The sequence below is a fragment of the Protomyctophum parallelum genome (genome assembly GCF_964188405.1).
Source record: "Protomyctophum parallelum genome assembly, chromosome: 4".
NCBI classification, from domain to species: Eukaryota; Metazoa; Chordata; class Actinopteri; order Myctophiformes; family Myctophidae; genus Protomyctophum; species Protomyctophum parallelum.
Window position 1 is genome coordinate 37,999,053 of NC_139700.1, and position 14,285 is coordinate 38,013,337.

General features: G+C 43.4%; 1 protein-coding gene across 3 annotated transcripts in view; it reads right to left on the reverse strand.

Moving 5' to 3' along the window:
* Positions 1-14,285, reverse strand: part of ppip5k1b (diphosphoinositol pentakisphosphate kinase 1b) — a 76,227-nt gene that overhangs the window by 17,928 nt on the left and 44,014 nt on the right. For 2 of the 3 annotated variants that reach the window (XM_083762932.1, XM_083762931.1), the window contains 7 exons: positions 13,591-13,814; positions 13,052-13,179; positions 12,807-12,921; positions 9,621-9,728; positions 6,887-7,003; positions 6,503-6,640; positions 5,599-5,725 (listed from right to left, as the gene is read on the reverse strand). In XM_083762932.1, coding sequence (XP_083619058.1) covers positions 5,599-5,725; positions 6,503-6,640; positions 6,887-7,003; positions 9,621-9,728; positions 12,807-12,921; positions 13,052-13,179; positions 13,591-13,814 — 957 coding nt within the window. Of the gene's footprint in view, positions 1-2,175; positions 2,332-5,598; positions 5,726-6,502; positions 6,641-6,886; positions 7,004-9,620; positions 9,729-12,806; positions 12,922-13,051; positions 13,180-13,590; positions 13,815-14,285 lie in introns of all 3 variants that reach the window. The other variant, XM_083762930.1, reaches the window with a different exon arrangement.

Here is a 14,285-nt window from a genome sequence, read left to right on the forward strand (position 1 = left end):
ATCATGATTATTAGTGAGGACCTATTATATGAAGATAGGTTGAAAAGTGGTGAAGTGGTCCTTTAAGACTTGAGAGCATGTTGAGGTTGAGGTTGTGATCATGCTCTCTAAGAGCCCCCTAGTGGCTATGGAAGCACATGACATGATATCAATAAAAAGGTACAAGTTCAGTCAAAATGACATGTGCATTAGTGAGTATAGTGACAAGACAGCTGGTGCAGAGAGAAGCCGAGTGAGAATTGAACAAGGCATGTTGTGATCATGTGGTCAAGACCCAATAACCATCTTTAAAGAAACCTTGAAGTTGATCTACATACAGTACTACTCATCATGTGATAGATGAAAATATGCCGATACTGCCTAAAATGCTGGTAAAGGTATCGGCGAGTATCCCAGTCTATGCCATATAGTTTATCACAAATTTACAGTCATATGTTCATTGCTTGATGTGCATGCCTGTTTTATACTCTTACTGTACTATTTACATTATAATTTTAGCTGCACAATTACTCATGGAATTTTGGAATGTATTCCTAGATCTGTGGTTCTCAAACTATATCATTTCAAGGACCACCATAACTCTGAGTGTACAAATGGAACCAAATGGACCCATAAGGGTCCATTTGGTTCCATTTGTACACTCAGAGTTACTCTCAGAGTTACAGACCCTGTAAAGCTGCATTTAGACTTGGATGGTTAGAGCGCCACGATTACATACAAAGTCAATGCAAAGACGATAGTTGCACGAACGGGTTCAAGTCTGAACACACCTTAAGGGTGCATTTGGAACCCCCTCAAGGAACACTGAGGCCTGAGGGTCCCTGCCCGGGACCCCACTTTGAGAATCACTGTCCTGGATTATTTTTAAATTACACGCTGGTATCGGATCGGAATCGGTATCAGGAAGGCTAAACTACTTTCCGATGTTCCAAATGACATCAATTTGTAGTTTTATCACCTCCCTTTCCGAAGAAACAAGTACCGACATGACTTCTCTTCACTTTTCCTGATCTTTTCCTGAAATGGGTCTGCACATTTTGTCCCTCTACAGTCTACACCAAATCTCTTTGCCAAAAATAGACAATCCAATATGTAAGCTCACAATGAGTCATGTTGTGACACATTGCAAGCTTGTAGATCTGCTATTTTCACCAAATGTTCACCCCAGAATAGTTACATTAACAGTGACACCCAGGAAATAAATAGGAGGGAGGGTTGCTGAGTATGAAACTGAGGTGTATAATTGTGTAATGAAAGATTGCTTGCACAGAACACACATTTCTCAACTTGGATTTCTCAACAGGATTAATTTGTGATTAACAAACAAACAAGAGACAGCCAGACAGCCAACCCAATTTATAATATTGGTTATCAAATTGCTTTCTCAAAGACGTGATTGAATAAATCACACAGCAATAACATGCACACTGCACAGAGGAAACAAACGCACAAACGCATTCAGACATCGGTGGGATCTGAAACTTCATGCCCATTCAAGCAGGATGTGAGAGTATTGAGCATGAATTGCCCTGATCCGTCACACAAACCAAGACAAGCATGTGAGCTCAGCGTAAACAAGAAGACAGACAATCATTCCAGTGTCACAGCACTCAGTCAAATCACTCCACAAACACCAGGCATTGGTTTCCAACAGGTGATTCAAACGAGTTTTGGGGAAGGCAGATTACACACACAGGTGTGATTGATTGGTTCGTCATAAGATAAAGAGAGAGACGGAGGAGAGGAGGTGACAATAATGAACATGACATTCTGTGGCTCACGCAGTGCCTGGTCCAGCCACCAGGCTTCTCTGAAAGTGATCATTTCCTTTAATAAATTGCAGAGAAAGGAAGAACAAGGAAAGAGAGGGCGGGGGGGGGGGGTATTCAAGGATCCCTTGAAACAAACCCACATGAGCAGGGAGACGCAGGTCAGAGGGCATAGAAGAAGACACAATACAGAACATACTGTAGAAAGATATAAGAAAGGAACAAATGACAGACCAAGAACAAACAAGTCTGGACTGAGTTCGGAGACAGCTGTGTCGACCACCGAGTGTCCCGGAACCGAGTAAAAGGAGGAAAAGTCCAAAGACGACAGTACAGGTCAGAGTCTGAGGATGAAGAGGAGAGCGAGGAGGAACAGGAGGAACAGGAGGAGGATGGGCAGACGTACCGAAGGAGCCGATGTGGCAGGGCAGACTGCCGGGGGACAAGGGTGGCTTGCGGTGGTGATGGTGATGGTGGTGGTGCGAGCGCACGTAGTCCCGCAGGTTGGGGGCGCTAGAGGACACGCCCAGCACAGAGGCACTGAAGAGACCTGAACAGGAGCCTGTGTGTGTATAGAGGGGGAAGGATTGGACAGACGGGACGGTCGGATGGATGGATGGATGAGAGGGGAGGATGGGTTGGGGGAGAGAGAGGGGGTGATGGAGGTAGAGGGGAGGATGGGTTGGGGGAGAGAGAGAGGGTGATGGAGGTAGAGGGGAGGATGGGTTGGGGGAGAGAGAGAGGGGGTGATGGAGGTAGAGGAGAATGGTGTGGAGAGGAATGAGAGGGAGAATGATGGGGAGGGTGAGGGCAGGTGGAGGGATGACACATGCACAATGGAGGGAGGTGGGGCAGGGGTGTTAAGTGCAGGGATTAGTTATTTTGTCACCATGCAGTTATTATAAATAACAAAACCACATTGTTACTATGCATGTGTGTGTGGATGGGAATTTTGTACGCATACACCTAATGCCTCTGGTTGTGTGTGTGTGTGTGTGTGTGTGTGTGTGTGTTTCCGTGAAGGCCAGAGTATGAGAGTGAAAGCACATGGCATGCGTGCATTAGAAGTCCATGAAAACTATGCTGGTGACAATGCTACTGTAGTTCAGTAACACTATATGACTTTCATCTCCTGTAAATCCTTTGGGATTACAGTTTCGAGTTTCCAGCTGGATATAACGCAGCCTCGTCAGGTTGTCAGCTAGTTGTAATCTAATCTGTTTTGTTGCTTATGTTTTGTTTACAAGATTAGGTGTTGAATGTGTGTGTGCCATTCTTTTCTGCTATGCACAGCACTCAAACATAATGTACATGCTTCGTGGTGTGAACTTGAACTCTTGTTTAAAGAAATACAAGCTATGTTGATCTGTACTGCTCGTTTCCCTGACTGAACCATCCAGGTTCAGTAAAACTGGTTGGTCAAAGGTTCCAAGGGCCCTCAACTCGTCATAGACAGCTTTGTAACAATTATTGGGGGTCCAGTGAGTCTGATATGTTTTCAAATCACACTTCAGTTATGCCCTGTTAGGTCAACCACACTAACAATTTCAGATGACTAGGACTAAAACTAAATGGTGTGTTATTCAAAAGACTAAATCAGAATGTGCAAATGTGTAAGATTTCTGACGATTTTCACCCAATGACATGCCCAAAATAGGCAGGCCAGGCGTGAAAGCATCTGGTGCAACAGCTGTGTGAACATGTGAATGTGGGTGAGCCAGTGTCTCAACCCGTTTATGACGATATTACACTCCCTGTCCTTTATCACCTGCCAAGCTCCTTTAAGAGGACACCGGCCACTTCAGAGCTTTTGAAGCTGTAGGAAAACAGCCCTTGTGATTGAAGGACTGAACACATTCATATGGAGTCACATGCTGGCCAGTGTGCTGCTGTGACACAGTGGCAGCACAACAAGTAGGTCAAAATGACCCTGGGTGTTACTGTGTAATACTGCATGTGGCTGATGTCACGTAAGCCATGTAAACTCACTGCTAAAGTTGCAAATGCCCACATTTCACCCTCATTCCAAGTTATTGACAGTAATATTGCAGTGGTGGAAAGTAATTAATTACATTTACTCAAGTACTGTACTTGAGTACAATTTCTTGGTGCTTTTACTTTACTGGAGTATTTCCAATTTTCAATACTTTTACTTGACTCCAATACATCTTAGAGGCAAATACGGCAATGTATGTTATTACAAAACATATAACCACTTCAACCACAATGTGATCGGCTATTTTCAAAAGATACTTTTTGCATTTTTATACATTTGAAAACCTGTGAAACGGGAGATTCTGCAAAATGAGTACTTTTAATTTTGGTACTTTAAGTATATTTTGATGCCAATACGTTTGTACTTCTACTCAAGTACATTTTGATTAAGCAGCAGCAGTATTGATACTTTTGCTTAAGTAGAAAAATATATACAGTATAATATTGTCATAATATCGTAGGACAATAAGTAAATGTGTTTTGAGGTCTGTAGTGTGTTGGTCAGCACACAGAGAAGATATTCTCCAATAGTTTGAAGGCTCTGTTCTGAAACTTACTGTACTTTGGCTAAATGGGTAGAACAGTTTGCATATTATGGAAAATGTACAATATCAAATCTATTGCAATGCATACTGTCAATGCAAAATACTAAAAAGTTATGTTCTATGTTGATGGATATTGGGTTACAATATTGAATTGGACCACACAGTAATCTAAGTGATACTGCGTTAGTATTGCGGAGCGGTTTTAGTGCAGCCAAATATAGTGACAGCTTAACACACTACCGACTGGAGTTCAGACGCTGGACATTCTTTCCACAGAGTTATTCCAGTCAGTGCATGACGATTGTTTCCAGTCAGTGCATGAGGATTGTTCCCAGTCTAGATCCAGAGTTATACTTAGTTGTGCATCCTGTTGCGCGCCAAAAACATCTGCTATTTTTGGGGCACCGGCAACTGCAACCAAGCATAAATCAGGCTTAACATTAGCCATGTTATTGTCTGCTCCACTATTTTCCATTTAGACTGGGGGAGGGGGCATAGTGTGTGTGTGTTGGGGGATATTAGCCTTTGGTACACATAACACAGGGGTCTGACTGCATTTATTGTCTGCTTGTCGCTGTATTGACCTTATCTAACAACACAATTGCCCTTCGATCCATCCGTTATGCATCATAATGTATTTCTACAAGGTTTCTGTGGCCTTTTGTAAGTCAAGCAGTTCGATAATCAAAGACGAATGAACCCAATGAAGCCTGGTCTTTTATCCAATGTATTCATGTCATGCCGGGAACAAACAAAAATATGTATACAAAATTACAAATATACATATTTTATACTTAACAGCTCTGATAGTGTGCATTTCAGTGTGATGCAAAATGTTTGTATTATAGTTGATTAAAGGATAATTCGGGACAGGCCACTTTCTTTTCTTAATCTGATGTTATTATATCGAAGAACGAGTGGTACAGGTGAATATTTTCACTCTAACTCTAAACTCTCTGTCTAATAATACTAATAATAATAAATCACCTGTACCTCTCGTTCTTGCATATATCATCATAAGATTAAGGTAAGAAAAAGGTTGGTCTGGAATTCTCCTTTAATGCTGGCATCAATCCTGTTCATTTCTGGGAATAAGATGGACGAGGCATCTTATTATTGTTGTTGTATGACATATGACATTATTATTATAGTATGACAAGGACATGAGACGAGAAAAAGAGAGACGATAGGAAAGGAGAGAGGCGGCAGCTCACTGATCATGGAAGATGATAAATGTGTGTAGAGGACAGACGCACACACACACACATACTGTAATGAGACACACACACCTAGGCCACTGGCAGGTTTGATCTCAGGCGACTGTCTGGAACAGGAAGTGGTGAAGAGTCTGTAGGAGGAAGTGGAGGAGCATGAGGAGCCCTTGGAGGAGTGAGTGGGAGACGTCTCAGAGAGGACCTGAGTGAGACCAGGGAGGGGGTGGGTATCGGGGGGGGGGGGGGGGGGGGAGACGGACGGACGGACGGACGGACAGACAGAAACGTTGTGTTACCACCGCGCTCTGACTCCTCTTAGACTAATATATTACAAAAAGTGATGGGTCGCACTCAGAAGAATGGCAAGAGTGAGTTATTCGTCTCCATGTCTTTAGGCTACGAAGGACAAACCTTGTACGACAAACAATATCATCAACGACCATGCAATATGGCTATACATTTGAGTTGAGTTCATCACTTTGTGTTCAGATTTCACTTTCATGGTCCCTGGGGAGAAGTGTTTAATGTTTGAGATTAATGGACTTATTAAAGAGTCTGACATCACTGCCACTAAAGTGGATCCCCCTAGGTCATGGCGTTTATTTGTATTGGATTTAGATCAGTCAACTGTGTTCCAGATATGAACGAATCACCCTGGCGATTTTACTCATATGGACACCATTACGAAGCATCAACTGACAGTAAAAGAGTATTCACCACAAAATGGCAGTAGCAATAGTTCAGCACAGGGCAGTGTGGCCACCATAGATTTGTTCTATGTTTTTAGAACGAGAGTTGTAAGATTTGTTGTAAGTCATGTTTATAATTTTAAGCCCCTTTACTTAACTTCCATTGAAATGAACAGTGGGGGCGGGGCTGTGTCCCAGTGCTGAATCTGACAAGTTACCCAGAAGCCATTTCACTACCCTGCTATTCTGTTCTGAGTGAGTGGACTGAACCAGTGCCTTGGGTCCAGTACCTCCATGGAACCAGTCTTTCGGTTGCGGCTCATAGGAGATTTCTTCTGGATGGTGATTGGCTCAGATAGAGGTGCCTGATCCAGCTGATCTTGGGACAGATCCTCACAACTGCCCTGATTGGTCTGCTTGGCGTCTTTCTGATTGGCCAGAGGACACAAGATGGAAGTCATGTCAAAAAGGAAAAAATAATTATATTTTTGTATCCAAATGATAAATGGCTTGGTGATTGTAGAGGCTCCGGTCTTGTAACCAGGAAGTCTCGGTATTGATTCCCGTAACAGCCACTGTATCTGGCAAGTGGCACCACTCTCCTTGAGCAAGACAATTAATCCTCAACCTGCGCACGCATACGCACGCACGCACAGTCGCACACACACCCCTACCTCAGAGGAGGCAGGTCTGAAGCCGAAGCCTAGTGGAGCGTTCTCCTCATCCTCGCAAACTTTGACCCCTGGACTGAAATGAAGCTCGACATGGAAACGTTCCTCCGAGAAGGGGTCCTGAGAACACACACACACACACACACACATTTTTACATAAAAATCCGAGAGACAGCGAAATCCCTTCACGACGGACGACGTACGTCGCGACGTATATTTTTCCGTCGCAACGTATATTCGAGTACGTCCTGGCGTAAATATCAATTCGTCCCGGCAGAACGGACTCGTCGCGGCTATATCTACCCGTTTGCGACGTAATAGGTTGACTATTATTTTCCGTCGCGCCAGAACGGGACTCGTCGCAGCTATATCTACCCGTTGTGGCGTGAGCTGGACTCGTCGCGGCAGAACGTGACTCGTCGCGACTATATCTACCCGTTTGCGACGTGCGCCTCGCCGGTCCGGTCTCCAGGCGAGCCTGCGTCCTTCATATATTTTTTTTTCTGCTCTCGTTGGACTTAACTTTAAAAGTCCAATGGAACACCTCTTTGTAACGGGCCGCTGTAGCATAGTGGTCTAATCCCTCGCCTCTCTATTCTTTTTTGCTGAGGACGCTGGTTCAATTCCCGCTCGCGGCAGACCAAAATTATTATATTTTAGACAGACACACAGACAGACAGACAGACAGACTGCCTGTCTGCCTGCCTGTCTGCCTGCCTAATGTATTGTAAATAATGTATTCATTCCATACGGCTATTTTTTTTTAATATAAAAACTTTTGTCTTTCGCGCGATTCGAACCAGCGTCGTCAGCACCAAAACATTGAGAGGCGAGTGATTAAACCACTAGACTACAGCGGCCATACGTTACAAAGAAGTGTTTCATTGGACTTATAAAGACAATAGCACCCAGCTGCAGTCTCGCAAGGGGAGGGACCGGAAGTGCTTTTATTTCCGGCTTCCACGTGCACAAGCGCACATACACGCACGCGAAATATAATGCGCGTGCACGACACGCACTTGCTGGTGCGCGCTTAAATGCCGGGTGTATATAGTACCATCTGTGCTTAAACATAATTACGTGGTCGGTTTGGAAAAGTTTGAAGTAGTTTGTTGTAGGTAATATTTTAATTGAAAGCTTATTAGTTGGTGGTATAAGTGTGCATATTTGAAGAAATGCAAATCTAACAATAATAAAATGATATGCAATAATAGGCTAGGCCTATATGGTCGATTATAACATAATGATATCAAGGCATTTAAGTAATGTAATAAGTTGCTATAACCCCGTACCCCTGTCCCACACACACCATGTCCAGACCATAGACCACAGACACACGACCATATGCATTTAATTTACTATGAAAACCTGCATTTCCCGTCAGTCAGTCAGTAAGTGTGTCATGTCACGCCTCGTGTCATGCCTCCATATATGGTCACGCCTCATGACACGTCACACCACCATATATGGCCGTTTCCATATGATATAAGATCCCGACACTGACCTCATCAAACCCTGGATAGCCATACATTGAAAAGACTGGATCATCACCTAGATCTCCATATATGGAGCTGAGGCGGCCAGCAACTCTACATCTGACCTCATAATGTAATAATCAGCTCATAATGTAATTAAAAGACGAGCACATAACTTAATAGATTTTTCTATAATGTAATAATGTGTTACATTAAGAACCTCCACATAGGCGACTCATACTGTAATAAAACTTCATAATGCAATAATGTCTTTATAATGTATGAGCTGATTATTACATATTGCATTATATTTCGCGTGCGTGTATGTGCGCTTGTGCACGTGGAAGCCGGAAATAAAAGCACTTCCGGTCCCTCCCCTTGCGAGACTGCAGCTGGGTGCTATTGTCTTTATAAGTCCAATGAAACACTTCTTTGTAACGTATGGCCGCTGTAGTCTAGCGGTTTAATCACTCGCCTCTCAATGTTTTGGTGCTGACGACGCTGGTTCGAATTGCGCGAAAGACAAAAGTTTTTATATAAAAAAAAAATAGCCGTATGGAATGAATACATTATTTACAATACATTAGGCAGGCAGACAGGCAGGCAGACAGGCAGTCTGTCTGTCTGTCTGTCTGTGTGTCTGTCTAAAATATAATAATTTTGGTCTGCCGCGAGCGGGAATTGAACCAGCGTCCTCAGCAAAAAAGAATAGAGAGGCGAGGGATTAGACCACTATGCTACAGCGGCCCGTTACAAAGAGGTGTTCCATTGGACTTTTAAAGTTAAGTCCAACGAGAGCAGAAAAAAAAATATATGAAGGACGCAGGCTCGCCTGGAGACCGGACCGGCGAGGCGCACGTCGCAAACGGGTAGATATAGTCGCGACGAGTCACGTTCTGCCGCGACGAGTCCAGCTCACGCCACAACGGGTAGATATAGCTGCGACGAGTCCCGTTCTGGCGCGACGGAAAATAATAGTCAACCTATTACGTAGCAAACGGGTAGATATAGCCGCGACGAGTCCGTTCTGCCGGGACGAATTGATATTTACGCCAGGACGTACTCGAATATACGTTGCGACGGAAAAATATACGTCGCGACGTACGTCGTCCGTCGTGAAGGGATTTCGCTCCACCTGAAAAATCCTCTAACACTTACTTACAGTGTGCCAGTGATCACCCTCCCCTGTGCCAATGTTGGCACTAGTGCCTAATATAAGGTTGCTACCCCTGATCTACTGGTTCAATTAGTGGTCAGTTTACCTGGTTGTTGTCTTCATACAGCATGATGACTACCTGAGTCATGTAGTTGAGTTCAGACACGGCGCTCAGGTAGTCCATAGCCTGTTGCCATTGCTGGTCCTTCTCCTCCTGACGCACGAACACGCACACGCACACGCACACGCACACACACACACACACACACACACACACACACACACACACACACACACACACACACACACACACACACACACACACACACACACACACACACAAAACATTCATAATCAAACTAATATTGAGGACAGGTTTGCACCTAAAGGTCCTTTCAAACCGCCAGTGATTAAACGCACCTATAGTTCATTTTCAATGAGACCTGCGTTTTTTTTCTGTACGCGCGGAGAAGTCGAGGGACAACAACGCAAGCATATTTACGTGGGCGTGGCCCCGTGAAATTGTTGAAAGTGCTTGTTTCGTGCACACGCCTGTGACTCACCAGACCTGGATTCTGTTTAGTTTTCTTTTTTTTTACACTTGCGTTGTTGCGCCCCTCTTGAGCAGACCTTTAGCAGATCTGTCGATGATACAGGCGACAACGTGTGCATTCATCTCTGCCCATTTGAAAGGACCTTAAGGGTGAAACTGGAACATCTCCATGCAACCATCATCTCATAACCGTGTAACCAATATTACAAAGAAGTTGTGACTCTTTCTTCAGTGATCTCATTTGCATTCACAACGTCCTTCCACTTGTCACATATACTATTGTGTCAGAAGGGATAGACGCTGGAGCTCGGAGAGCTTTTCATGACTCTGACGAAGATCGAAAGAGTACGTTTTTGTACTATACTGAATAAAAGGCTTAACTGTCCGAGCCAGTGTCTATCACTGTTCCTGCTCCTGTGACGCCGTATTAGGCTGAGAGGCACGCTGGTAGACTCCATTTGTTCTCATTATACTATGGTGTTCCAGACCTAATGTCATCCGACTGATTGTGACAGTTTATTTCCTTCAATATTAACTCGATAGTTTGGAAGTTTGAATTGTTATTATTAAATAGAGGGCATGCGCATGCATAAAGTTAATGGCAGATTGAGTGGCAAAGTGAGTAACAAAGTGAATTTAATGTTGTTAACACCCCGATCTCCCAGGACGAAGTTCACCGTCCTTTCAATTAGTAACACCCAGCACTCAGGTTGAAGTTTTATCAAAAAGACAAAGTTTATTGATATCAAAGCCGATCGCATCGCTCCACAGCCTGGGAGCGCCTTTTGCACAACATTCGATGTTGCGTAACAGTGAGACGTCATCGAAAATGTTTCCCCCCTGTTTTGCCAACGAGACCGGAAATCTTAAAACGTTAATAACTCTTGATCTAAATCATCCCGTCCAATTCTAAGAAAAGATCATGTGTTAGACGGCCCACCGCGGTCCCGTCGCCACATCCGGGATGAAATCCGGTCCGTCTGTAAAAGTGCTCTGCTACTATAAATCGCCGGGCGCTATGATTTAATGGATTAAATAACCCTGGGCAATCGGAGTGTTAAAGTCATTTAATGCAATCAAATAGGACTGGACTGTATGGGCTGTCAAGGCCAGAAAGTAGTTTTTTGCCACTCAGTAGGCATTCCTGCATAACTTCCAGGTATGTTGATGATGTCACAACCTTGCCCTATTGTTATTATGAGGGTCGGCTTGGGACTTTTGGGCACATTTTGTTGCCCCCCTCGGCGTATTGCCGTACATGCAGTGCGTATTGAAGGAGACCAAACCAAAATAACTTTTACTCTTATGTACCAGGCTGTACACAATATCTAACAATAAAGTACAACCTTGAAACAGGTCTGACCAGACATAGCAGTAGGATGGCATTCCATTCCTCGGCCAGGCAGAATTCATTGCAGGTCAGCCAACGTGGAATGGATGCCCTTGTTAAGCTAGTCTAACACATACAACATGAAGCAGCGGTCAATGGAGTCAATACCAACAGGAGAATAGCCTCTTTGAATTTGGCAGAGTCATTTGACACCCTCCCTCCACATAACACAACTGTACAGTATAAAGTAAATGGTCAGACTTTCCAATGATATTATCCAATGACGTCGACGGACAACCTCACAAACATAACATGCCCTGATTGCAGTACTCTTTGGTTATTTTATGGCGAAACGATACGATTCAATGATTTAGAATTGATACAGTAACTATTTAGCAAAGAAATTAAATCTGTGTGAAACGTGTGGATAGTCCATTGTATTTGAACACATATGAACAAACTCGCACCTTGACATGAACACAGAGAATACATACATTTATACATTTAAATACATACATTAATAGAGTATAGCGAAATTGAATGGAAAAGTAATTAAACCCCTCTTTTTTATTATTTCTTCTTAAAATTGCTTATGTATAAGTGTAATATACTTATTGTATCAATACAATCAATTACTTACATTGCAAAATTATTCAATACATATTATAATTATTGGCATTGTAAAACGATACAATTGACGAGATTCAGACCTCGGCCATCTTGCCAGCAAGGTGCTAAATAGGTGCTACTTCCCATTGACAGCCCATTCATCCAAACAGAAAAGTCCTCTTATTGTATTTAACAACATCAAACTCACCAACAATGCAGCTGTACGGAAAGCTTGAATTATCATCTTTCAATCTGTAAAGTTTTTGTTTCATCAAAATCCACAGTAGACATGTTATGAGCTACTTCCTTCTGTGCCGGAGTTTTTGTCAGAGTTTGGGAGTGCTCGTTGGATATCACTCAACAGCCCTGCGTACCACCCGTTTTGAAGGCAGCAGGAGGTTGCTTTAGTAAAAACAAGTGCTTCTAAACTCCAATACAAAAAATCACCTGCAAGGAATTTCTTGACAGGAAGTAGCTCATAACAAGTGGGACGATGTCATACAACTGCGCTCTACACGATCGCCTTTGTCTTTCAAACGGATTGTCGCGTACGGAGCAGGAATATTTTCTGATTCTGGAACACCCGTGCACGTCTTGAGAGGGCACCCGTGCGCGGAATAGGAGCGACGCAAAATATTCTATGATTTTTGAAAGATTGGTGAAAAACTCTCAGAAAGCTGGCAGGCAACAGGATAGACGCTGTTTTAATTTGGGCAGTCAATGAACAGCAGAGAGCTCACGGATGTCAGATCATGAGTCATGCCTAAAAAGAAGAAAATAAAAAGATGTACGTTACGTACGTTTAACAGTCCTCCGTATCTGAAGATGCTGAGCAGAGAATGGACGTGACTCTCGCTGGTGAAGTACAGGCGGGTCCTGACATGGCGACCAGGAGACATCACACCACGAGAGTAACTGAAACACAACACACACAGGACTGTTTCTCACCTCCGGAAGGGTGGGCAGGTCTGACCAGACATGTTTCTGGTGTTCGTGCGTGCGTGCGTGCGTGTGTGTGTGCGTGCATGCATGTTCTCAGACTCACAGTGGGTGCAGTTTGTTGACAGCCTCATCTTCATGCGTCCTCTGCAGATCCAGTTGGATCTTCTTCATCAGAGGAACACAGTAAGCCTGGGCGATGTCCAGCTTCTCTGCTTTAGTGATGCCATACTCCTGGGGGACATAGAGGACAACAATAATACTGCATTCTCTGTTTGCTGCCTGACAATCACTGATGGAAAGAAAGTGCGTTATCTATCACAGCTTTGTCCAGTGGTTCTCAAACATTTTCATGTCAAGGACACCCACATTGGTACCATACAGTATGTATGTATGTATGTACTGTATGTACTGTATGTATGTATGTATGTATGTATGTATGTATGCTATCTTATTAAATTCATCTAACCATTTATTTATTCTGTCCCTTAGTCATTTATTGTTCTGTAATAACACATTTTATTTTTTACATTTATGTAACAATTAATCAGCAAAACTAGGATAGAGAATACCTTCTGTAGGTGTGTGTGTGTGTGTGTGTGTGTGTGTGTGTGTGTGTGTGTGTGTGTGTGTGTGTATATTAACCTGTGGTATGACTAAGTCAGCCAGTGCACGGGACATTGTAAACAGCTCCAGTGTGTTGTCCAGACCCAGCGAGGCGTTATGCTGCGTGTCATATTTCACACAATCGTAGATATCGGGGATCTTGCTGATGTCATAGCGGCCATTTTTCATGCGGAAGTCTCTTTCCAACTTTGACCAGCGTTGTAACATCAACTCCAGAGTCTCACTGTGGTACAGCTGCAGGTCTGTGTTAAATAAAAACAGCTCTTTAACACACACAAACACACACACACATACCTACTAATATATTCACATGCTGAAACTATAGAGTCAGGGGGATTCGGACTCGGTCAGGATTGCCTTCACCTTGTGTTACAGAGACACTGCTGATATCATTATGGCAAAACATAACAGCTGATATTCTCAGGGTCCTTGCTGATGTAGAGTTGGTATTTGTGAATGTTGTGATATCAAGCCAGGACCAAATGTGTATTTTGCTGGCCTCTCATCACCACAAGAGAGATAATATAACCTTCCACATTTCTGTTTGGATTACAACTAAGAGAGAACAAGATGTACTCGACCCAACCCTAGAAACTCAGCAAATTTGACATGCAAGATACTGCATGGTCACATAGCTTGATTATTTTCATATTTGCTTTACAATTTCCTTCTATGTTTAAGCAGAGAAACGCTCGCACACTGACGGCTGCATT